We start from the raw sequence: 26,291 nt of genomic DNA, 5'->3' as shown, positions 1-26,291 counted from the left end.
GACACTTGTTCATAACTGTGAAATTTCTTGGTCAGAATGCCCTTATCTGGGCACACTGCAAGGCTTATTTATTTTCCCAAGCTACTCCTAAAGTTAGGCAAATAGAATTTTGCATTTATGTTCTGTAATATTTGTACATGCGGCGAGAGATTCAGATAGAAGCAACGTTCTATAAAAATCAAATAAATAAAAAATAAAATCCACATGCCAAGTTTGTTATAATAAAGTGTCAGTTTGTGTCATACGCCAAACAAACTTCATATTGGGTATGTTCAGTGGAAACAACTGCTGAGGAAGCAGTAACATAGTCTTTGTACTAATGGATAGAAAACATAAATAACAAAAAGTATTGGATTGCATGACGTTGTGCTAAAGTGGTCACCAATGTTACTGAGATCGTTAATTCTGACAGTTTATACACAACTCTCTGCCTCCAGCTCAGTGCAGGACACAAACGTTCATGGTAACAACTAGAAATGTTTGTTTTCCTGTAAGAGGCTTTTTGCTAACCAGCATTTCTTTTTGTCACGAGTGATCAAATTAAGTTTATGGGTAAAGTGCAGAACCTTACACATCCCTTTTGTTTGTATTTTCACATAAACTTACCAGTTACTGGCATCATACAAACACAGACCTTCCAAATTAACACTAATGCATTTAACACTGGCACAATACATTAGTCAGCTTTTTGTAATAGTAATGAACAAGTTTAATTTAAGTTGAACAAATTAATTGCCCAATTACAAAATTAAGAATTTGTCCTTCACAACACGGTCTAAAGGTGTGAAGAAAAGAAAACGTACACTGACACTTCATGTACAACTTGGTCATTGGCAACGGTCCCCTAAACCATATTTTAAATGAACCCAGCAAAACTATACAGAATGTGAAAGAATATTTGCAACAGATCTCTTAAAGGACAGTGTAGAGAAATTCATTATGGTGTACCCGATGTTTAAATTAATTTAACAGATACGGCCTGTAAAACACAGTATGAACCTGTGGATTTTTTTTTTTCTTTTTAAAAAAAAGGACTTTTACAGAATTCAAGTAGTGTAGCAGGAAACCATAGATGTCTTTTGATCACAGGTCAGGCAAAATAGAGCCACTTATTGGATTTTCCCCTTGCTTCTGTTTGCTAAGGTGTCCCAGTGGATCTATAAGTCTGTTGATGTTAATTTTTTCATGCTCCGTCGCTGAGCTAAACTTGAGGCTGCAACAGGCTCTAGCACTGGCTGAAATGTCTTGTGATTCAGTGCAGAATATGTGGCAGCCATGGCTCCCTAGAGAACAATGAAAGATATAAAAGGCTGTAAAGGTCATTTTTATCAGAAAATAAAGCAATTGAATATTAAATTCTTAACTAACTATAAAAAACCCAGGACTTATGGCAGGTCATGCACATTCTCTAAAGTTTGTTTTGAAAAAAACCCCAAACATCTATTGCTGAATTCTTCCGGTTTCTAAGCATGGGTGTCTGATGTTTCTTTTTCTTTCCTGCCTATTCCTCTTACATACCTTAGATGTAGGAGTAACCTTGTAATGGGGGTCAGAATTAGTATCTTCCAAGCAACTTTAGCTCAGTTTATCAAATACAGCCACTTAAGTGGCTATTCAGGTCCTGACTTACAAAGAGAAAACAGTCAAGACTGCCTATTACACGTCCTTGGTTTTGAATCCAGCACAACTAATGAAGTCAACTTAAAGCTGCCTGCATACAGCAGAATGTTTTTGTGTCACAAGTCAGAAACACAGATACAGAACAAACAGATAAAATACCAGTGGAAAGACTGTAGTGTAGTTTATTAATTTATGCTAGGAAAGCCAATATGAGCTAGTCATAGAAAAATCCCAAAAGATTTGTTGAACAACTATACTAGACCACCTGTGGCAGTCTTGGGTAACTTCCTTATCAGGTTTAGATATGGCCAAAGTTACCTTCCTCTTTGAAAACAAAACACCCAGAAAAATCTTTTCGTTTACACATAGGTAAAAAAACCCTCTAGTTTACCAATACTTTGTCTGCTTATGTAACTTAAATACTTATGGACTAGGGAAACCAAAAGAAAGCTAAAGAAAAAAAAAAATGAGTTCTGCCTGTAGCTGTAAAACCAACCCAATTCATAGCACATCCACCAGCCCAAGCGATTCAGCTTTCAGGTTGTTTTACCTTTACTAGATGTGGTGCATCTTGCCTGTTCAGTTGATAATGTGGCAACTGGTCCCTACAGGCTATCCACGAATGTTTTAATACTTGCTCTGCTGTATACCGCTGATGTGGATCCACGTGAAGCATATGTGATAACAAGTCCTATATAAAAATGAAAAAACACACACATTATTCAGTTAAAATATTCTTATACAGACTTTAAAGAATTATGGCAGCAATAAAAAAAGTACCCTATGTGACAGGGATTAACACAATACAAACACACACACACAAAAATCAGCAGATAAATGGATCATTCTGTGCCTTGACACCACAGAAGTCTGAAAACAATGTGTTGTACTATTTAATCAGTTTAACAGAGCAAGCCTTTATTGTAGAGAAACTTACTGTTGTTTGTGTGTTTCATATTGCAGTTTGTTCATTATTAATACAATATTTAAGAGACTAGAAATCCTATTAAAATTTAGCAGACACTTTACAGAAGAGAACTATTATTTGCAAACACCTCTCCTCATTTGGACTACACATTTGCGGTCTGCTGACTACATATTGCAATTGAATTCATATATCATGATACACTATCAAAGAATTTTTCCTTCAAGAAGCTATACAAAGAGTAAAGCTAACAGAAATGGACATTTGATTTTGCTCATTCAGAAGCATTAGCAATAAGCTACTAATCACAACAGCAGTCAACAGAAGAGCTGGGTGGGAAGGGCACAGAACAGACAGGAATAGCTTGAAAGAAAACAAAAGATGAACAAGCTGACAGAATGTTCCCCTTGTTTTAGGTACAAAATGTTAAGCATTCTTCAATACACAGAAGTAAATTACTTGAGCGAAGACAGCATCAGCCAACAAGTATTCTGAATCACTCCTGCTGAAATGAACAAATAGTGCAGCTCCAAAGGATCAGGAGAAGGTTTAGTATTAATACCAAGCTGTATAAAAGGTAACACTGATGACTTAAGATACCCACAGACCAGGCCAACAGCAAACTCAGAACACACACAGCAATCAATGCAAGATGCAGTCTTCAAATAAAAAAAAAAAAGACAGCTGCATAATCGAGCTGATCAAGACATCCAGATGTATTTGGTTGTTAAAGTACTAGTTTAATTGTGGAAAGTAACAATAAAGACAAAAGACCTCATGACCTCACCACTGAATAACATTTAAGAAATTTCACTACAAAAAAAATTAACCTTTTAATGCAAGACTGCTTAGCTACTAGAACTAACACCAATAATTGTAAAGAGTCATCCTTCCATTTAGGGAATCCCACAAACACCTGGTTTTGATCCAATAAAAACAGGAATAAGAAAAGATTACTCAAGATTGGAAAAGCCTATGTTGGGACGTATCTTATTTAAAATCTTTACCAGTGACCTAGGGGAAGGAGGAGAGCGTGCTTTTGTCATGTTTGCAGTGGGGCACCAAACTGGAGGCATGGGGAAAGAGCTAATGAGTTCAAGGGCAGGGCAGCCATCCAAAGGGACCTACGCAGGATGGGGTAATAGGTTAACCAGAGCCATACAAAGTTCAGCAAGGACAAACGCAAAGTCCTGCGCTTGGAAAGGAAGAAGCGGTCACCAGCGTACAGGGTGGGGACTGACTGGCTGGGGACCAGCTTTGCTGAGGACCGGGAGTTTTCAGACAGCAAACTGAACCTGAACTACCAGTGTGACCACCCAAGAAGGCCAACGTTCCTTCAGCCAGCATGACAAAAGGAATGGAGGCTGAGGACAAAGTAAAGCAAGAGATGTCCGGGCTTGAAATTAGAAGCTTTTTCCTCATTACAGCAGCCAAGCATTGGAAAAGGCTGCCCAGGCAAGCTGTTCAGTCTCCACCCTTGGAAGCTTCTAAAGTGAGACTGAATAAAGCCCTGAGCTACCCAGTCAGATCTCACAGCTGACCCTGCTTTAAGCAGGAGGCCTGATGGTCTTCATTGCAATAAAGTTTGCAGGTAATAATAGCAAACTACTATGTTCGACTAGCCTGCTTTATAAAGTTCATTAGATGTTCATTCGAATTCTACAAAAATATAAGAACAAAACAAAACACATTTACACACCTTTGCTGCATCTGAAACAGTGTCCCAGTTGCCTCCACTTAAAGAGAATTTTCCACTGCCTATCCGTACCAGGATCTCCTCTGGAGTATCATTAGGACCATTGGCAAATGGAGTATAGCTGTTGAAAGAAAAACAAACAAAGAAACCGAAAACCAAAACACCTCATTATAGGTAAGAAGCGGTTAGAAATGAGTAAAATCTTGTGAATCAGACTGAGTAGATATCCCACTGCTGTCAAACACACTATATACCATTAAATATTTCTTACATTAGCATTTAATCTTCAAAATTATTATTTTCTTTTTCCCTGCAATTGTGGTTAATCAAGTAGAATAAATGGGAAATGCAGACTAAAAAGATATTTTAAGTCAGTATCTTAATAATGCATTCTAATCACTGCAGACTTCTCAGTTAAACAGAAGTGATTCACAGACACAAATTATGCTAGATTACCAGAGCATGTAAAGCAATCCAAACCTGGAACAGTACCCCAACAGAACAGCCCAAATAAAGCTGGAGTAGACAGAGAATGAGCACACATGTATCATTTGGGGAAAATCTACGAGAAAATTGTGAAAGTTTTTTTTAACTTAAGTGAGTTTGGGAGGCTTAAACCACAAGGTTTAACACTGGTTTTGGAGGCTTAGAACAGTTTAGAGAGTTTCCTGTAAATTTGGCTTACTTCCTACAAGTCCTACTGTGATGAACTCGAAAGAACTAAACTGGCAAATCTGAAAACTGGTCTGAATCACTTAATTACACCTTTTAACAGTGTCAAGAGTATTACGATGTTCTGGCATCTCCAATGATCATAGGCCAGTACCAACTTAGTTTTAACTATAAAACCCAAGTCTTACTCTGATTAAGTAGTTACATCATAATATCCCTTGGATTACAAATTAGTTTGCAAACAATAATAATTAAGCTTAATGAGTTCTATCTTAGTACTTTGAAAGCTCTGCATAGAAGAAAGATCAACCAGCATCATCAACAGAGATTCAGGAGCTATGCCAGCCAGTTAGTTCTAGTATTTTAACGGATGAGCATATGAGGAACAAAACAGAAGGACAGGAACTCATGCTGAATCCACTCCTCACTGATACTTTTGATCTGCCATACCTTTTGTTCAGACAATGTTTCTCATGTGCACGGGCAGTATACTGCCTAATACCTCCATACTTGCACTTAAATCATACAGCAACCTGAGTTTTGACAACAGAACTGTAGTGGTGGTGGTTATTTTACATGGAAAAGGTCAAATTTATCAAGAGGATCAGTTTCTAATAGACAGTACAAGACAAAAAAAATCTGCTATTTTTCTGTTAGAGCAAAATTCAGAAAACCTTTCATCATTCGGGTACTTCATAGTGCTTACTGAAAGTTTAGAGTTTTAGAAAATTTAGGAGATTACAACCCAGTGTGTCCTATAAAAGGGCCAGGAGTCAAGTCCGTGGCAGGAGATACAAGAAGTTGGACTACAAGGGTACTAGGGTGGGGAAGACAAGAGACAGAAGGAGAAAGAAGAAAATCACCACATACTTTCACAGACTAAATTCTCTCCTGGAAACTGGGGACAGTCTTTGGCATCGCCCAGTCATGAACTATAGAAGAGAGAAGTCTTGAACATACCTGTAAGATAAGCCCTAGCTTATATATGCGTTTACTTACAGCTTCCCTTCCACTTCAGGGTCTTTGTCATTCTGCATTCAAATCAATGAGGCAGTATCTTACAATTTTAATGAAAGCATGGATCCATGCAGCACACTGGAATTTTAGGTAAACAAAAAAGCTAAGAAATATTTCTTACCCTGCCAACATTGTGTAAAGAAGAACACCCAAGCTCCATATGTCACAAGCAGCATCATATCCCTGTCTCATGAGAACCTATAAACAGAGTGTTAAAGACTGTTCATATATTAAAAACCACCCCAAACCAATACCACTACACAGCCTAAGGAAGGGTAAGTCAATCCCAAAATTTCAGAGATTTGATTACTTATTTTTCAATATACAAGTTGCAGTAACTATCAATAATATTTCTTGCTCCTAGATCATCATCTCAAGATTCTCAAAAACTTACGTCTTATTTTTGAGGGTGGACTCTGCTATTTTTAAAGCAGGTTTATTATAAACATATGCATCAGTGTTTATAAAGTATATCTAATTAAGGAAAATAATCAGAATTCCTGAATTTTTTTTTTTTTGATCACTGTTGAAAAGTACTTGATGCATCAAAAACAGCATAGAGAAAACACACGGCAGCTTGAGATACCTCTGGTGCCACAAAGTTTGCAGTGTAGCATGGTGTTAGAAGTAGTCCATTTTCTCCTCGGAGTTGTTTTGCAAATCCAAAATCACAAATCCTGATAGAATCAGCATTATTTGAATCATCCGTATATAAAATATTACTAGGTTTAAGGTCTCGATGCACTACCTTTAAACAAAGAAATTTTTAAATCTATAATTCAGAAGTTGCATGTATATTTGTTTGTACGTAACTTGCACTTTATAAAAAACTATTCTCTAGATTAATATACTTACTAACAGAGATAATCTTATATATTAGTGAGGCACAGTTATGTAACTTTCAAGTAACAAAAAAATTCAAGTACAAATAATGTCAAGAAAACCTGCTGGCTCATAGTGCAACTGGAACTAATGTAACCATTTGTCAACAAGTGTAAGAGAACAAGCATCTGCTGTTTCATAGACTGTAAAAGTAGACTCAAAAGGGCTTGCCAGAATAAAAGGATGAGTTGTTTATATTATTCACCTTTGTCATAAAATACTCAGAAATCTTCTTCCCTTCTGCCATAAAAACAAGCCAACCAAATCAGATAACAAAAGGCATTTGTTAATTCTAAGAAATGCGAAAGAAGCTGTGTCATAGAAGAAATCACTCACTCCTTGGCAGTGCAGGTAGTCCACAGTCTTAGTTATAGTGTATAATACAGCACTAGCCTCTCGTTCCGAGAAGAACTTCTGTCTGAGAATTCGATCAAGCAGCTCCCCTCCTTTCATCAGTTCAGTGACAAGGTATATGAATCTACCATCATCATACACCTGATGAGAAGTTTAACAAGTGCATATGTACATAAATACACACATAGGTATTAAAAACAGATGAGCTATAATCATACTTCCTGATAAGTGTGAAAATTACAGACTAGACTGTTCACTTATTCACATATGAACATAAAGCATAAACAGCAGGGACTGAAAAATGTAATTCTGCAATTCAGAAGCCTTAAAGCATAAAGCGTAAGAAAGCCTATGTGTCATTCTGTGAGACACTGAGGTAATCAATTGGTAATTCATGACTCCGAATTAAATTTTTCGGTCTACGAAGTTCTGTTGTAAAAGGAGAGTAGCCCTACCACTCCCTATTGCTCTACCCCCCATGGACGATTTTTAGCTGCTGGCACTTTATATAGACAGCACAACATCCAAGTGCTTTTTCAGATTACCAACACATTAGCTACTCATTTGAAATAAGAGGAAACAAGACATTTCTAACCTTTACATAATTTCTCGCTTCAAGTTCACTAAACAGCATTTAGACAAAATATCAGTATAATGTCATATTTTGAAATCCTCACTTTACTGTATGAACTGCTCTCCCAATATATTTTACTATGTAAAAGAAATGTAATAAATCCCAATGAAGTCCCAACATCCATATTTACTTATTGACTACTGTGTAATAAGAGGTAGCAGAGAAAAAGAGGTACATACATCCTTTAAAGTAATAATATTTGGATGTTGTCCATAACGCATGAGAATCTCAATTTCTTCTGAGGGATCCCTCTTACTTTTATCAATTATCTGCAAAATATAGCAACAGGAAAAACAACTTGGCTAAACAAAGCCTATTTAATAAAGGATTTTTTTTGTATTTATATTCTCACTTCAACAGAGTAAAAAAATTTCTAGAGTTCATTACTTCTTACTAATCATGACTATTTCATCTTCCAGCTTCACATCCCACTGTTTATTCATAGAATCCTAGCATGTATCAGGTTGGAAGGGACCTCTAAAGGTCATCTAGTCCAGCCCCCCTACAGTAAGCAGGGACGTCTCTAACTAGGTCAGGTTGCTCAGAGCCCCATCAAGCCTGACCTTGAATGTCTCCAGGGATGGGGCTTCCACTACCTCTCTGGGCAACCTGTTCCAGTGATCCACCACCCTCATATTAAAGAGCTTTTTCCTAATGTCCAATCTAAATCTACCCTTTTCTAGTTTAAAACCAGTACCCCTCGTCCTGTCGCTACAAACCCTTGTGAACAGTTCTTCCCCTGCCTTCTTACAGGCCCCTTTCAGGTGTTGGAAGTTCGCTATAAGGTCCCCATGGAGCCTTCTCTTCTCCAGGCTGAACAACCCCAACTCTCTCAGCCTGTCTTCATAGCAGAGGTGCTCCAGCCCCCTGATCATCTTCATGGCCCTCCTCTGGGTTTGCTCAACCAGGTCCACATCCTTCCTGTGTTGGGGGCTCCAGCGCAGGACACAGTACTCCAGGTGAGGTCTCACCAGGGCAGAGTAGAGAGGCAGAATTCACCTCTCGATCTCCTGGCCATGCTTCTTTTGATGCAGCCCAGGGTGCGATTGGCTTTCTGGGCTGCAATTGCGCATTGGTGGCTCATGTCCAGCTTCTCATCCACCAGTACCCCCAAGCCTTTTTCCACAGGGCCGCTCTCTAGCATGTCTTCTCCCAGCCTGCATTGATACCAGCAGTTGCTCCGGTCCAGGTGCAGGATCCTGCACTTGGCCTTGTTGAACCTCATGAGGTTCACCTGGGCCCACCTCTCCAACCTGTCCAGGGCCCTCTGGATGGCCTCCCATCCCTCTGACATACTGACTGCACCACCCAGCTTGGTGTCATCAGCAAACTTGCTGAGGGTGCACTCAATGCCACTGTCAACATCATTAATGAAGATATTAAACAACAGTGGTCCCAGTACAGACCCCTGAGGGACACCACTTGTCACCGTTTTCTATCTAGACATCAAGCCATTGACCACTACTCTCTGGATCTGACCATCCAGCCAATTCCTTATCCACCGAACAGTCCACCCATCAAACCTGTATCTCTCCAGCTTAGAGAGAAGGATGTTGTGGGGGACCATGTCAAAGGCCTTGCAGAAGTCCAGCTAGATGACATCTGTAGCTCTTCCCTTGTCCATTGATCCAGTTGTAGAAAACCACTAGGTTGGTCAGGCAGGACTTGACCCTAGTAAAGCCATGCTGACTGTCTTGAATCACCTCCCTGTCCTCCATTTGCCCTAGCATATCTTCCAGGAGGATCTGTTCCATGATCTTCCCAGGCACAGAGGTGAGGCCGACAGGTCAGTAGTTCCCAGGGTCCTCCTTTCTACCCTTTTTAAAAATGTCTTGCTCTATCCTTGCTATCAGTTAAAACTGTATCATTAATGCAGCATATTCTGCTCCAATGGACGAGGAAACGCGATTGTCTGAAGCATCACTACTTCCCTGGAACCCAGTTCCACCCTTGTGGATCTTATTTTATTTCAGGTGTGTCCATCATTGTACAGTATTTTCAGGCTTCAAGACTGTAACTGCAAAGCCAGTTCTTCAAGGCCATAACTTTACCCACAAAGAGAGCTACGGAAGCCAGTACACAATTTAAACAAGGGAAAAAACCCAGTTTCTCACAGCATACTAACAGCTACAGTAACTAGAAAATTCATGCATTTAAATTTACAAATCTACTACACAATAGTTTCAGAACTGTCACAGCAGAATTTATTCAAAAGTACCTTCACAGCAAACTCCATATTTGTAGCTATGTGTATACATCGCTTGCAAACAGAGTAGGAACCAACACCAATATCTTCCTTCAGTTCATATGCATCAGTAAACTGTGCGCTGTTTCCATGAAGTTGCTTTAAAAAAAAAACAAACATGAGAGCTGTCATCTAAAGCAATGAGACACTCTTTGCACAATACTGTTTTCAACAACAAAAGTTTCTTCTGCTTGCCCATGCTTTCTCTTTTGAATTCTGCCTCCAGAAAAACAGCAAGTTGCTTTTTAAAATTTAAAAACAACCCACAAAAGCATTTTAATAATGCACATTTTATAATAGTCTCCCCAGCCAAGAGAGAAGAGACTGTAAACACTAAACATGGCATGTCAAAAAAGTTTCCCAAAAAATAAAGTGTTACCTGTACTATTGGTAGTATATTGGTGAGTGGTGATATTTTATGATCTTCTACAGTAGTAGTTGCAACAAAACTAAATCCTTTGAAGAGCTGATGTGCATTTGCACTAGGCGGGACTCCTGGAGAATCTAGTGGCATACGCATTTGATTAGCACAGCTAAACCCTAGTAAGGCTATTTTTTTAACACTCAGGAGAGATATGTTGGAAGAAACATTTTAAGGGAAGGGAAGCAAACAAGGGCAATGCTAGACATTGAGTAATACTTCTACTCAGTTACCTGTCTTATTTCAATAACACACAAAAAGCAAGTATTCCTTGGTTTTATCTGCAAAACACTGCAGGAACTAGTGTATGAATACATGTTGTTAGGAATAAGTTTACTGAAGCACAACACTACTTATGAGAAAGAAATAGAGATCATAGTCTTATGTTCAAGTACTGCATCACAAAGAAGAGTGTCCGCAGGTTTTGCTGCTTCAGTGGTATATGTGCTGCTGGCAAGGCAGAAGTGAGGCAATACAAGAATATTCAAGAGTAGTACTACTGAATAATTAGAACCAAATTTTCCTCAGATTATACTACGCACACCTCTGAATTCGCTGTTTGAAATTCCACAGTAAGCACAGCTTGATAATTCTGTGTAGCCTATTAGAACCACAGGCATTCTCCAAACAAACATGACAAATTGTTTTAAAAGCTGGATGCAGCAGTAAAGAAAAAAAAAAATCACAGAAGAAAACCTGAAGTGAAACTTGAAGCATACTAAGCAATAAGTGTTTGCACTTACTGACTTTGTTTCCAAGTTCAGTTACTTGAAAATTTTCATAGTGCAATAATCTAAGGCATATTTTAAAGATAAATTTTCATAGGCTTCTTGAAACTATTTGAGATGTCTTTGCAACTGATCTAGTACAGTGGAGTGGGTACCATACTACATTTTCCCCACCCTTCTCCACCTTTGAATCACCATTTTCTCAAAAGTGAAGTCAAACTCAGTGTGGATAGCGAGGGGAACAGCTCAATGAAAAAATCATTATAGTTAGTTTTAAGATTTAATTTTAATAACTTTCTTGAGCCTATTAATTATTGTCATTAAAGCAAGTAATTTTCAGTGGAATACTGATCCTAAAAATAATCACTGCTGCAATCAGATTTAGTTTACTTTTAGTATTAAATACCTCCCCCCCAAACACTGCATATCTGACTTTAAACCAGAACTAGAAACTATGCTAATATTCCTTTTTTTTGTTGTTGTTGTTGTTGAATCAAAGTTTCACAGAATATTTCAAAGAACAGGAACACACTGAGGAGAACATACTCCTTCCTTTGTACTGGAACCCTGTTGCATCCTTTCCTTTTGTCACTGGCTTTTTCTCTTAGTATGCTTGTTGTAACATTACTTTGACCCCTCTTGGCTCACAAACCTCACCAATTTATAACTATGCCCAATTACCTTTTGGTGTTTTTGCTGTGAATTCTGGATCAAAACAAAAGGTATCTTCTGGCTTTCCAGAAGCAGGTTTAAATGGGGGTTGAATTTCTCTTCTGAACAGTTTCTACAGTAGAAGGACAAAGTCACATAATTAAGAGTGAACGAAACCTCCATGGGTGCTGTAATTTTGCCAAGCTAAAAAGCAACTCAAGCATTATTGCTGCATTAAAATAGTTTTCTGAAACAGCGAATAATATATAGCAAGTAGAAAACCACAAGTAAATACGGAAAGACTGAGTTACTTTCATTTACCTTTGAAATGCTACCAGAAACGTTACCAAACAAGTCAAACAATACAGAGCACTTTCCTTAATTCTTTTGAGTCTGCCTCATCTACCAGATCTGTACTTTTAAAACTACAACAGCAGGCTGATACTGATCATCAGTTCATCTTTGGCTTATTCAGAAGAACATGGAACAGCCATAGCACATCTTACCTTCCACCACTATCTCAGATCTGGCTCACTGCTGTTTTGTCAGAACTCTGAAAAACCCACTCCAAAGGAAAGATAGGGAACACAGTCTTCACCCTTCTGTTCTGGGTCCCAAAGACCTCTCACCAGCGACAGGTGTGTCCCTCTTGGCAAGGAACTGCCAATTCTCAAAGATCTATTCCAGGTTTTTCCTAATCTGCTAAGCTAAGTGGGGGGGGGGGGGGAGGAAGGCAAAGCAGAACAATGGCTTCTTTTTTTATTTTTTCTCCTTTACTCAATATGCTTTAGAAAAATGCATTGCCCAAGTGATCTTGAATCAGCAATAAGTCCCATGTAAAGTTAAGAAAGTGAAAATTTCATGTCAAATGATGGCAAAGCCCCATGCAAAGTTGAGGAAGTTTCGAGAACATTTTCTTGGCATTTCTTTCATCCTTTCAGACCTATTTTTTGCAGTTCCTTTCATTTAATCTTCCTGCACAAGAAAATGCAACATATTTAAATTACCAAAAAAAAAAAAAAAGGAAAAGAAGAGGGATCTGAATTCATCCCAAAGAAATAGTGAGATAAAATACAGAGGTGGTCATCAACACCACCATAGTGAAATAAATACAAAGTACTGTATCTATTAATAATAATAATAAAAAATATATATACATATATATATATAAATAAAAGAAAAAAGGTTAGAACTGCAGATCTCTCAAACTTCCTTCCTGATATTTATTTCAAGATCAGTACCTTAAAAGAAAAAGTAGATAATCAAGCCATAACAACAAAGCCTTCTCTTACGACATGTACTCACACAAGACAGCGAAGTTTTGCTGTTACTGAAAACTCTACTTGCTAATCAGGACTATGGTAGATGCTGCACAAACACAGCTAGAAAAAACACCTTCTCAGAAGTAAATTCAAGACAGAGAGAAGGATAATGACAACGGGCTTTAAAGAAACAGCTGGGCACAGTATTGGCTAGCATTGCAGGTAGTCCTGTCAGCACAGCAACATCATCTTTACTGCGTCTACCCTTTTGTAGGCATTATAGCAAAGGAGTGTTTTCAGAGTGGATTGATTTGACATAGAGCTTCTGGGTTTTGAGAATGTTTCTAGGAAACACTTCTCAGATTAGAGAACCACAGACAAAAAGCATCAAGGTGCCTGTTAAAAATTTAAGCAATCATGAACTTGTACAGACTTCTGATCGTCTCAGAGCATGAGAGTCAATACTTCAGCTGCAAATGGAATACAACTGATAAAACAGGAATGTGCTGTGTCTAACTAGAGAGAAGTCAGAAAATTATAGCCAGAGTGAGCTTTTGTGCCCTGCATGGAAGCAGCAGACGGACACTTACTGAAGAGAAGGATTCTTGCACACAGAGAACACCAGCATCGTGTCTCAGCTACAAATGCTCTAACAGACAATTTAAGCTTTAGAATGCTGCAACTCTAATTATTTAAAAAGTAAATGTACAACTTATAATTAATACTCTCTGTACCATAAATACTACAGCTCCAGATGCCAAGTAAGATTACAGTAGAAGCCAGAATGTAAGTCAGCAGTACTGCAGTGTTTATTGTGCCCTGTTCAGATGCAAATACTTACAATGCTACAACATAGAAAAATTGGGAAAAAAAAAATACAGCTTTATCATTCAGATAATTTGGTACTTACATTCCAGTCAACAGTAGAAAAAAAAGGATGCCTCTTGATTTCTTCAACTCCATCTGAACCAGCTCCTGAACAAAGAAAACACTGTATTTAAAAACATTTTTAGGTAAAGTCTTTGAAGAAGATAGCACTAAAAATTAGTCAACTTCTAAAAATTTTGCATGGACATAGTTGTTTGAGGAAATTGTGAATATAGAATATTCCAAGGATGTAAAATACTCAATTAAGTAGTGTACATTTCATCAGGGAAGCAAATGGAGTACAAGAAGCCCATAAATACAGAGTGTTGATATTCTTTGCTCTGACACTGTCAAAGCTTTAGCTCATTGCTCAGAGTCACTGGCGCAAGAAAGTAATAATTCATTATCCAAACCCAGGAAGTCATGATCTAAGCTAACAAGAAATGGTATCTGAACCCAAATCTTACTGACCATCTGGAGCTTAAGAGTCTCTAGCAACTGTTGTCTTCAAATAATCAACTCGACCTGACTACTTTTATTTCAAAGATCCAAATAAATGAACCAACCTAATCTATTTGATGGGTTCCTTTTAAACAACATCCTCAGAAGACTTTGTGCTTCAGGGCTGAGGAACTGAGGCATTCCAAGTTTTGCTCTAAAGGAAAACAGAAAAAAAAGTAAGAGGCAGAATCGTATCTCACTAAAAATTGTCTACATAGACTTCATTGCACAACGGGATGTATCAAGGATCTATTCCGAAGCCTTGTAAAGCGTACATATTTAACTTATCAGCTTCTAAGTTTCATGAGTGGGTTAAAGGAGAAAAAAAAAAAATCCCCCAACCAAACAAAGAACACACAAGACCAAAAACCTCAAATCCCACCCAAGCCCCCAAAACAAGCTTTATGCTAACACAGAGTAAAATAGTTATCTCTGGAATAAGTATTTTCAAAGATATCTTTATGTCACCAGGAACTTATCACCAAAATACCTCTACCAGAATCAAAACCAGAAGAGACTCACCAAATCCCAAATTACCTGCCCCTGAAGTGACTGCTAATATTCCACGAAGCAAGAGCATCAAGAAGTAGATCATTACACCATCCTATAAAAGCTTACTGACTTTATCATGCTTATTTTATGAAAACAATTACGCTACGGCAAGAAATTCTTCTGCAGAACTGTAACATCAATTACAGCTCCAAGTGAGGCTACCGACCTAATCTGTCCACTTGCACAGGCAATAGCACTATGAACTCATACTCAGGGTAAGCTCAAACTGCTCTATGCTGGAAAGAACAGAGCTTCTCTCTCATCCCCTTCCCTGATTATCACCCCCTCAAAAGGGCCCAAGGCTCTGCATGTGGTCTAAAGGAAATTATTTGTTAGGTAAGCACAAATAATGACAAGAACATATTTGCCCAACAACTTCACTTACTAATCACCAGTTTACCCTGTTTGTCTAGTTAGGCAGCTTCTGTTGTAACCGAGGTAATTTAATATGGAAAATGTGAGCATTTATGTGCACTCTCCATACATACATACACAAAGCAACACCTGATTAACTATTGCTTACAAAATCAGGTATGCTGTAACAGTAGCAAGAGAGTATAACAACAACATAAGTGGTAAATAACGCTGGTCTAATTTACTGCACTGTTTTTATTATACACACCTACAATGAAAATACGAGTTCATCCCTAAGATTTTAATTTCCGTAGATACTTAATAGTATTTGCATGGTCTGGGATCTACACCTTACTGGGAGGGAGGGCTTGACTTTTTTGTTCCTGCTCTAGCTTAACACTCTTAAAGCACAAGGGGTTATAACAAGCTGTTTTAACACATTTAAAAATTACATTTTCTGACTTTCCAAAAAGAAAGAAGATATACTTACTTCAGTATCATATTCATAGTTTCATTTCGATCTTTACCTTGAAATGGTAGTGTACCAGTAAGCATTTCAAACTGAAAAGAACAAATGTTAATCTAAATCAACAATTCTTCCCCCAATTGCTCAAACAGAGTTAAGTACTGTACTATTCCCCATCACTACAGCAGACATACTGGCTTGAGCTTTTAAAAGACTATTAAAAAGCTCCAAATCAAAATTTTGTTTTCATTGGCAGTTTACATAAAAACAGCAGGAAGTGCAATGTAATGATAATGTAGAAATATTTTACATCCCTAAGATACTTAAAGTCATAAAATCCCCTCCACAACAAAGTTTTAGACGTTGCCATGCTCTGAAAACAGCAAGAATAATAAATTCTAAAACAATGCTTCACTTTTAATGTCAATATACATATTTCAGCCTGATACTCTAACACACCACAGCAAAGGCATGAGTGCTGGCAGTTACTGGCTTATTTTACTACTCCAGTATTCATTCAGCAGGCTTACTCTTAGAAAAACGTAAGTAATATTCCATTAAACCAAGTGTTCAGGTTTTTTTTCCTTTAACTATCAAGTCACATGCGAACTAAATATGCAAACACAAGTTTCACACTGACTACAGCTGTTCTAAACTACTAACGGACTGCACACAATTTTTACGGTTCCTGGTAAGTACTCCTTACCAGGCTAAGCATGTGAAAATTAAATTTTATTCAAAGAAGTTGCTATTTTAGTAGCAATTCAGTTACTGAATTCTCTCCTCCCTTTACCCAAGTATTTATAATTAGATCTGGACAAGCTTATTCTAATTACATTATTTCATATTCACTTAGACATACACAGTGTATGTATGACCTTAAGCAAGGTAAGCAATGAAGCATACAGTACCATGAGAACACCAAAGGACCACCAGTCAGCACTCTGGTTGTGCCCTCGCCTGTTTACTACTTCAGGTGCCATGTATTCTACAGTACCACAGAAAGAATAGGCCTTCTTCTCTTGATCTACTGATTCTTTGCTGAGTCCAAAGTCTACAACAACAGCATTACAAGAATACAGCCAGTAAAGAACTTTAGAAAAAAACAACACTGTATACAGTATTTCAAGATCAAAATGTTGACAGCTTTTTGTTTGTTTGCTCTCAGGAACATTATGTCATTATCTTACCTCTTCACTAAATAAAAAACTGCAGATATCTAGAGATACCACCATACCATTTGGTAAGTTACATTAAATTGATGATAAGCCATCAATATTAACACTCAAAATACCTCAATATTCAAAATATTACATATTTAGAGCCTTAGGATAATAAAAAGTTATCATTTTCTCTGTTTATTTCCCGCTTTATTCACACAAAAAAATCTGTCAGAAGTGAAAAAGTTTCAAAGAGAGTACAGTCTGCATGGTCTAGTATTACTGAATGATTAATAAAGAAAATCAGACTAAAAATATTGTTGTTACATAAGACAATATGGTTCTGCAACCTGTCTCAAGTTCAGTAGTCTCTTGCATATATTCTCACTTTATTTCCAGAGTATTTTTTTCCTAGTTTGAAGAATGCCATTGAATACACAAATCCTTTATAGTAGCCCAACTCTCAAGAGCCCCTTTTTTCAAGGGAGAAATGATTGCTAATCAATAATCCCATCAATTATTCTTTCCAGTTTCAAAAGGAAGTGAGAATTTTAGGATTGAATTGGATTTAAATATGTCATGCAGAATTTTACAAAATGATGCTCTTTATAAACATGATTTCTATCACCATTATTCCATCAAATCTTTAAGAGTTTAAACCCCTCCATTTTCTCCTGGAATCTAACAGTAATATCTATAGATGAAAATAATTTAATTTATAATACAAAAGCATCACCTTAAATGTTATTTAATGCTTTCATAAATTCATAGTAATTTGGGTTCCAAATAGTCTTTAGTACACATCATTTCCTAGAATATATATTTATTTTAATTATTCCTCATAGGACATTCTTCTGTCATTTTATATGGATTTAAAAGAGATAATCCAGAAACACAAGAAAAAAGTAATATTTCAGAAGTTTTCTTGTGCCTTCTGTGGCACCAAAACCATCTCCGCTCCCTTATAATAGTCTCATGGTCAGCAACTTTAGCCTGGGTCTATGATCTCTTGATCTTCAGTTAAAGGCATTTCACAGTAAGTCTTGATACAGCTCACTTTCTAACCTGAATAGTGGATAGTTTTAGTTATAGTTACTGACATACCACCATCTGAACTAAAGCTCCTTTAAAGAAAACATATTCAGTGTCTGGTTTTGTATTTTCAACTACATTTCTTCTATTTTAACCACGGCAATTAGGATCTGCACTCATATTGCTGTGGTTACTCGATCTACGCAAATACTAGCTAACAAGAAAAACTAACTTCAGTGGAACCTGCACGGACATCAGGATCTGATAATCAATCAAAAACATCAGATACAGTCTCTGACTATCTAAAAGACTTCAATAAAAGTACTTAATACTAGATAAAGAACTATTGTATAGGGAAGGGATACAGATTTTTTTATAAAAAGTCTGTCCAATAAAAAAAATTTCCTAACAGCTAAATACTGGCTTTCACATACTCCAGCCATGACTGTACATATATTAGGCTTATAACTAAAAGCAAATACAGAGATATGTTCAGAAAGTGCTATACTAATAAGTGTTACCTACCTGTTAACTTGATATGTCCTGCTTCATCAAGCAAAATGCTGAAAATTAAAATTCACATTCACCAATACACATAAAGAAAAACGTTTACATATAACATTTAAAATATAGTACTTAAGAATTTTGATATCCAACTTGTTACTAATTTAACAAGCCAATATTATTTCATTGAAATCAGATTTTTTTAAAATACATTTTATGTTTATTTACATAGTCTAACAAAAATATTTTAAAATTTTTTACATCACTATAGTAGAAAATGCAAAGTAACAAGATACATGTAATAGTGGTAAAATACATTTTACTTTACTTTTCTGGCTTCAGGTCCCTGTATACAATTCCCAAGCTGTGAAGGTGATCCAAAGCAAGGGCCAGTTCTGCGAGGTAGAATTTCACATCTTCCTCTGTAAACATAACCTAATAAGAACTGTATAGATTTACCTTCTGATCTTGTCTTCAGTTTTTAAAACTGCAATCTAAAAAATAGTCCTGTCTGCCTAAATTTCAAAATAAGTTTTCAAATACCTTATGAACTCATAACTCGGGAATTCACCTAACAGAAATGATATACTAATACAGGCTAATCATCATGTTTACAAAAGAACTACCTGCAATACTTAATCAGAAACATCAGCAGTTACTGTAGAGCATTAGCTAACTTTGAAGGTAATAAATGTTATATTTGGTGTTATTGATCACCAGCACTCCTTCCGCCACAATCCTACACAGATTGTTTTCCACTGCATCATAAAATTTAGTATATGACTGCTGTATTGGGTGACTGTCTCTGAATTCACATTAAGAATATTTAGAAACAAAAAGCAGAAAAAATTTAGAAGAAAGTATGCAAAATAAATCAGTGGCGAAACAGCGACATGAAAACCTGCAGTGGGAGTTGAAGAACCTACTCTGCTCTTAGGAAAAGAAATTTGAAGAATCCTAGTGAGATACTGAAAAACTGACTGATGTTGCATATAGAATGTTTGAGAGACGCATTTCTACCCTAAATACTCAACAGGTCACTTCTAGTTTCATATACAAGAACCATACCTGCTTTGGCTCTTGTCATGCGCTACAAATTACTGGAGAAGCCAGTAATCTTTAAATTACTGGAACCAAATTTGAGGTTTAAGTGAACTATTCCCTTATTTGTTGAAAACACCAGGAACAGGGAGAACAGCCATCTCAACTGCACAGCAGACAACTAACAAGACTTAAATTAAGGTAACTGGGCTTACCTAGTACACTGATCTGTGCTTGGAATTGCACATATGTAATCTGCCCTATTGGCATCAGAAATATTCCCGATTTACATAAAGATAGGGTATTAACATTGCATGAATAAAGTTAAGCTACACAAAATTTCACCTTGATTTTTAAAAGAGTAATGTTGATACCGCTTTTCATCTATATCCAAAAGAGCAAGAGGAAACCTCGGGTATCATTACTCCTTGGAGTAGTCAAAATGTGCATCTCAGAATACAATGACGCTAAACGGTAACCTACAGCCTCCCAATAATAATTTCATTTAAAACTGCTTTCTGTGTCAAATTAAGCACAATGCAAGTCAACTTCATTAAACGTTACCAATGAAAAACTTCATTATACACTCATTTCACTTCTGAAACTCTCATACCCACATTAGAATTTAAAGATGAACAAAAGTGTGTTAATAACCTCATAAATAAACCAAATTAATTTAGAATAATCCTTGTGTGGAAAGTGTAAAATGCCATGGGGAATTTGCCCTCGTGTATTGCTCACTGTGTTTTATACCATGTGCTTTTGAAAACACCTTGTCTTCCCACCAGAAAAATACAGGCGCCTGAAATTTTTTTTGTTCTTATTTATAGACACAGTAAGTGTTTAAGAGCCATCACAGACGGTAACTGAAGTCTTCCAAAAAACACATAGAGACTGAACAGTAAGAAAACTTGACAACTATTACTTCTTTATTCCCAAAGGGAATACATACCTCTTTCAACCATCCAGCTAGCGTTATTATGGATAGACTTGCATCCCTTATTTAAGAATGTTGCATACTCAGTAATCCCAGCTGTGTTAGTGCAAAAGAATAGTTCTTCCTGCTATACCAGAATTTCCTCTATAATTACACGTCCTATATCAAAGCAGAGATTGACCTCTTCCCTACCTGCTGTTGCAATAACCCTTCACACGTCGGTCAGTTTGTTTAAGCTTTTAGCCTCAAGGTTAATTAATTTTCAGCTCAATTCTTAGACATGATCACTGTTTTACAAAGGTCAGCTTTTTATAAAGAAGGAAAACAAAAACGCTTTTAAATTCTTCCTTCTGTTTTGCCTGTTCCTAAAGTAAAGTATTATTTTTACAAAAAGTATATGGGGAAAAAAAAAAACCCAACAAAACACTATCTCACGGCCTTACACACTGGGGATACAACCACCTCCTTCATGTCATGAAAAACCGGTCAGATACCCAGTTTTCTCATTTAAGAAAGTAGCTTTTCCTATGCATTAGCAATATACATGTATTTACACTGGTGGAAACACTGAAAAGCTCTCTGTGAAGTTGTTGAGAAACTGCCATTAAAAATTTAGATTTTTATGAAAGGTTTGCAAAAAGAAAATAAGAGTCTTGTACACATATTATACTTAAGGTAACATAATAAATACTTGATGACAAATGTTTAAAAAAAAGAAAAGAAATAATAGAGGCTGCATCATTCCCTCCTCTGAAGCTCCCTCTCCAGAAAACAAAATTAGAAATGAAAAATTAAAGTTCCAGTTGCATGCCAATGTTAGATGGAGTCATCTCAAAAATACTCAATGTTCACACTTCATAAAGTTAAGCATTAGGATTTGTGTTACAGCATTATAAAATTTTACAATGCAGTAGAAACCTCTTGTAGATGCAGGCTTCCAGGAGCACCTAGGCTGACTATGAGCATGAGAACTACACGTCCCCTACTGCTAAATTTTAATTTACTTCAGTTAGGTTTCCAAGCAACAAAACATTTTTAGACAAAAGAACTGTACTTCACAGATACCAAATTAAAACTTAGGCTACCAATCAATACACACTCATGTTTCTTAAGGTTATAGACTACATTCTAGAACACATAAGGGAAGCCCGACTAAGTTATTGAAAACTTGACTATGACAAGAAATAGGGATGAAACAGCAATAGCAGATAACCCTATACTGACAGAAAAACCCTGTCCAACACTGAGTGAAGATAAAATTTTAGGTACTTACCTCTTTGGATAATCGCGTGAATACATCTCCTCCCCTGAGAAAATCCAGTATTAAATATAGCTTCCCTTCAGTCTGAAAGGCTTAAAAAAAAAATAATAATTAGAAAAAAAAATCAATAATTGTTTGACAAAGATGATCTACAAAACCTATCTGAATGCTTTTACAACTTGAAAATTTCAGTGAAAGGCAACACTTTTGTTACAGAACTGAAATAATTCAGCAGCACATGAGGTAATTTATTGAATGATTGCTTGCCTCTTCACAGAAGAAAACCTTAGTCATAAGAGATCATTAAAACACCGTTCTTTTATTTCTTCTTTGTCAAACAGGGAAACACCAAGTATGTGAATTACTGTGTTTTGGTTTTACTCAACGAAAAGTAAAGAAAAAAAAAATTAAAAAAAATAATCTCTGCAGCATTTGTAAGAATTTCCCAGGAAATCTTTAATCAGAAGGACTTAACTTAAACTTTCATATACATGTATATTTACATTCCTTTTTTTAGCCTTGTGATTTAAACTTGCATGAACCTAGTTTAGGCATTAAAATGGATACAACAAAACTGAGAAAGAGCAAGGTCAGCTATGCCTTGAAATAATGAAAGTGTAGCAAAAAAATCATAAAAATACCAACCATAGTGCAGTTTGACGATAAACGGATGATTTACTTCTACTAATATATCTCTCTCCATTTTTGTACGAACTCTATCCCGAACTGAGGGGGGGGGGGGAGGGAAGGAAAAAAAAAAAGACTAGTATGAAACAAATTTATTTGATATAATACAGATGGAACAGAAATTAGCATATAGGAAGTCTCTGCCATCTAAAGAAATACTTTTCCTTGTCACCTTATTTGTTTTTAACTTTTAAGTCTCCCACAAACTCCAATGCTTTCAGAGAGTAAAACTATTTTGTTTCTTACCTGCCCCAGCTTCCTTACTGTCTTAATTTTTTTCCAATACATCCCAATATTTTGTGATAATCCATATTATTTTCAAGAAAAAATGCTTCATCTACATTTCCAGGCAGCTACCTTCAAACTCTGAATTAACTACCTGTACTGAATATATATTTTTTTGTCTGCTAAATTTTAGTTTTTCCTCTCCAACTAGTAATAGTCCCTATTTACACACAGGGGACTTGCATCCATTAAAGTGTCTTCTGAAAGCCGATATAGTAAGTTAGCTTGCTATGGCACCTAATACAAGAGGGAATGGCTTAATTTCAACCACAGTAGAGTTCTAACCTAACAAAAGAAAAATTGTTTATGGAATTAATTTGTTTTAATATAATGAAAAGACTAAACATAATTAAATAACGCAATTTTAAACCTTGAAAGAGTACTTTTAACCACATAATTAAAGCTATCTGGCCAGACAAAATAATTCTTAAACATGAACTTACAAGTTACTCTAGGAAAAAAGCTACTTTCAGAGAAGAGTTATGAACTTACTGAAGAATATGGAAGAATAAAAAAAAAGAATTTAAGAAGTATTTACAAGCCTCATTTAAGAGATACAGGTGCAATGAAAACCATTTTCTAAAGTTCCAAAAATGGAAGCGTTCAAGAAGAGGTTGGACAGAGCCTTGAGCAACCTGGTCTAGCAGGAGATGCCCCTACCATGGCAGGGGGGTCGGAACTAGATGATCTTTGAGGTCCCTTCCAAACCAAACCATTCTATGATTCAAAAGATACACATACCTTTTAAAGAAGCTTTTTTCAATACTTTCATTGCATAAAGTTGCCCAGCATCAGGACCAATTATTTTCCGTACGAGGAAGACCTAGTAATATAAACACTTACAAGATTACTGCTAAAAATATTTTATGTAAACTTGACTAAAACCCATTACTATGACTACTTCTAACTTCATGAATACAGACAAGGAGATAGCACATCCCTAGTCCCACCTCATGCCTCAAAATCTCCAAGGAATGAAAAGATGCCAAACGTTCATAGTAAGTCTTTTTGCATAAGCAAGCTTAGTAGCCCAATAAGCAACTATCACAAACCTCCTACTAATTTCAGGAAAGAACACTGAAAGCTGTCTAAGTACACATCTTTAAAGGAAGGGCAAACTTGCATTCCCTTAATCAGATTAGAGTTACATGCACCACCAAGCTCTCTGAAGTATTCAGACTGGTCAGAAACTACACATTCTTTCCTATAGCAAGCCATTTAAACAAGTACTTCTCAAGTAAGTACTTACATAAATGTGTTTCTTTACATTACTTTCTTGGAGAACGACAATTCTGCCTGGTCTGCCACCTCCTAAGAGATTTTTGAGGTTTAAGACCCAAGTCTCAAGAATGTAACAGGCTATATTAATGAATTCTGTAAGAGTGGTGAGACAAAAGCAAGGAAACCTCACCATTTAAGATCAAAGCACCCTTTCCCTCTGGAATAGCAACTCCAACAGGTTTTTCTACTCTTTTCTTTCCAGAGGAGTTTTAAAGATATCATCACGTTATATACCATCTAAGAAATACACAGGATTAGATACAATAACGCAGTACAAATACATGTATCTCTACTGACTAATATTCTAACTACTAGGTCTTTCAATTTACAAAATTGTTTGGTATGTGCTCCTGTTTCCAAGTTGTTTTTCTTGTAATAGCAATTATTAGTTATGAGGAATGTTTGCACTGTAAAAAAGTCACAAGAGAATGCCAAGAGCTACCCAAAACTGCCCCTCTGATCTTACCTTATTCAGATTTTCTTTACCACTAAATTTATTTACATATACACTTTGTTAGAAGACATTAAATATTTAGAAATTATTTTTAAAAAATAGCGAAATTAAACTTGTCAACTTTTTCATTCTAGAATCGGAAGTTCATACATCGTCACTCAGTAAAGTTTCCAGGGTTGGGAGAGCGCTTGTTTTTATTTTAAGCTCTGGTTAGGTGAAAAACATCATCATGTTTCAAGGTTTTCGGGCGCCTTTTTTTGTCTAAATTTTGGCCAATGATTGACCTACAGCACTGCTCTCAATGTTGATGCTCAAATACTAAAGCAAGCAATTCAAACACCAGTAAATAAGAAAATATCTACAGATCAATATGCTCACAATTATAAAAGTAAACTATTAATAAGCATGTACAAGTATTTTAGTGCTTAATAACTAGCAGCTTGGGAGAATGTAAGGAATTTGTGTATAAGTTACAAATTCTAGCTAATAAGGACCAAAATAGCTGCCACTGAAAACTACTCAAGCACCATCTATTTAATTTGCAGACAAAATCTCCATAATCCCACATCTTGCAGAGCTGCCATGGTCAGGTTTTCAATTGTAATGCAAAATCTAGATGGACAGGTGAATTGCTTTGCACAATATGCAAGTGAATCGAAGACCATTTTCAGCAGACTGGCTGCTGAAGCCTCAGAGTGTTATCAAAGGCTGATGAGAGAAACTCAGTAACAGACGAGGTTTAACCATTTGTTTCTGTGAAGCAGCATTAAATCCTGCACAGATGCCAAAGAGGACAGGTAGAGGATGGGCTGTAGCACTATACCAGGCTAGAGCAAACAAACCTTGGGTTTGCTACACCCAAAGGGAGATCCCTGGGAAGTATACACTAGAGAGAGAAAAATACCATGAAGGCAACAGCCATTGATTTTTGTTGTTTCCCTTTTCAATAGAAAGCAACAAATATTAGGTAAAAAGAGCTCTGCCCAGGTGTGCAACAGTCACCATCTGATTCCTGAAGCTAGCTCCTGAACTATGTACTGCCAGGTTTCAAGAGCTCTGTAACAGACATCTCGCCAAGCTGGTGGAATTCTGAGCATGAATGATCCCTGGACTGACAGAAATCTGAACTCTGTGAAGTAAGAATCTGTTTGAATCGGGGCTAAGATGTCCCTACCAGAGGTGCTAAACCCTGAGATAGCTTGAGACATCTCACGTGAGGAGTAATAAATGTGTGGAGCCTTTTCGGCTCTGAGGACGAGAAGTGTACGAGGGAACTGGCAAGCAACATTACCAGATAAAGAACTGTTTCTTAAGCTGTAAAACATTAAGAAAGATTTTACACTCGATTTTCCAAACAGTCACTTATTCACAGAATACACTCCTAACGCCTAATTTTTTTCCCCCTCTCATACAACTCCATGCAGAGGTTTGTTCCTGCCATGAGACAGACAAAACCAACAGAACAATAGGAAAATGAAAACATATGTAAAGCTGATTGTCTACTTTTTATGTGTCGCAAGATCTATTTTAAGAGTCTGGTTTTAAAAAATAAATTAGCTTCTTATACACTAGGATTAATATTTCAACTAATGTGTTTCAAAGTAGTGACTGAGACATTTGACTTTTAATTTCATTTCTGCAATGTGACACCAAGTGGCACATTACAAAAAGAAATTATTGTAACAAAAAAATTGCCATATTTCTTCTACATGCTCTTTCAATAGTTGTTCACTTAAATGTCTTTTAGCTGTAGATGACCTCACAAATACAGCAAAATAAAAAACCTGAAATACATTTCCTAG

At 36.6% G+C, this 26,291-nt stretch overlaps 1 protein-coding gene across 2 annotated transcripts in view; it reads right to left on the bottom strand.

The window, feature by feature from the left end:
- Window positions 1–349: 349 nt before the first annotated feature.
- The window catches only part of RPS6KA6 (ribosomal protein S6 kinase A6), a 40,251-nt gene continuing 14,309 nt past the window's right edge, over window positions 350–26,291 (bottom strand). Inside the window, exons 4-22 of one of the 2 annotated variants that reach the window (XM_086470451.1) lie at window positions 23,496–23,577; window positions 22,428–22,508; window positions 21,795–21,874; window positions 18,872–18,978; window positions 18,565–18,602; window positions 16,759–16,901; window positions 15,872–15,942; window positions 14,541–14,629; window positions 14,018–14,082; window positions 11,876–11,978; window positions 10,425–10,594; window positions 10,019–10,144; window positions 7,980–8,069; window positions 7,149–7,307; window positions 6,517–6,678; window positions 6,052–6,128; window positions 4,245–4,362; window positions 2,171–2,311; window positions 350–1,283 (exon numbers count right to left, since the gene is read on the bottom strand). In XM_086470451.1, the coding sequence (XP_086326577.1) occupies window positions 1,158–1,283; window positions 2,171–2,311; window positions 4,245–4,362; window positions 6,052–6,128; window positions 6,517–6,678; window positions 7,149–7,307; window positions 7,980–8,069; window positions 10,019–10,144; window positions 10,425–10,594; window positions 11,876–11,978; window positions 14,018–14,082; window positions 14,541–14,629; window positions 15,872–15,942; window positions 16,759–16,901; window positions 18,565–18,602; window positions 18,872–18,978; window positions 21,795–21,874; window positions 22,428–22,508; window positions 23,496–23,577 (2,028 nt within the window). In that variant the 3' untranslated portion in view covers window positions 350–1,157. The remainder of the gene's footprint in view (window positions 1,284–2,170; window positions 2,312–4,244; window positions 4,363–6,051; window positions 6,129–6,516; window positions 6,679–7,148; window positions 7,308–7,979; window positions 8,070–10,018; window positions 10,145–10,424; window positions 10,595–11,875; window positions 11,979–14,017; window positions 14,083–14,540; window positions 14,630–15,871; window positions 15,943–16,758; window positions 16,902–18,564; window positions 18,603–18,871; window positions 18,979–21,794; window positions 21,875–22,427; window positions 22,509–23,495; window positions 23,578–26,291) is intronic. The other variant, XM_086470452.1, reaches the window with a different exon arrangement.

The sequence above is a fragment of the Leptosomus discolor genome, chromosome 9 (assembly GCF_034619465.1).
Source record: "Leptosomus discolor isolate bLepDis1 chromosome 9, bLepDis1.hap2, whole genome shotgun sequence".
NCBI lineage: Eukaryota > Metazoa > Chordata > Aves > Leptosomiformes > Leptosomidae > Leptosomus > Leptosomus discolor.
Note: the sequence above shows the minus strand (reverse complement) of the source record. Positions and strands in the feature narration are given on the sequence as shown.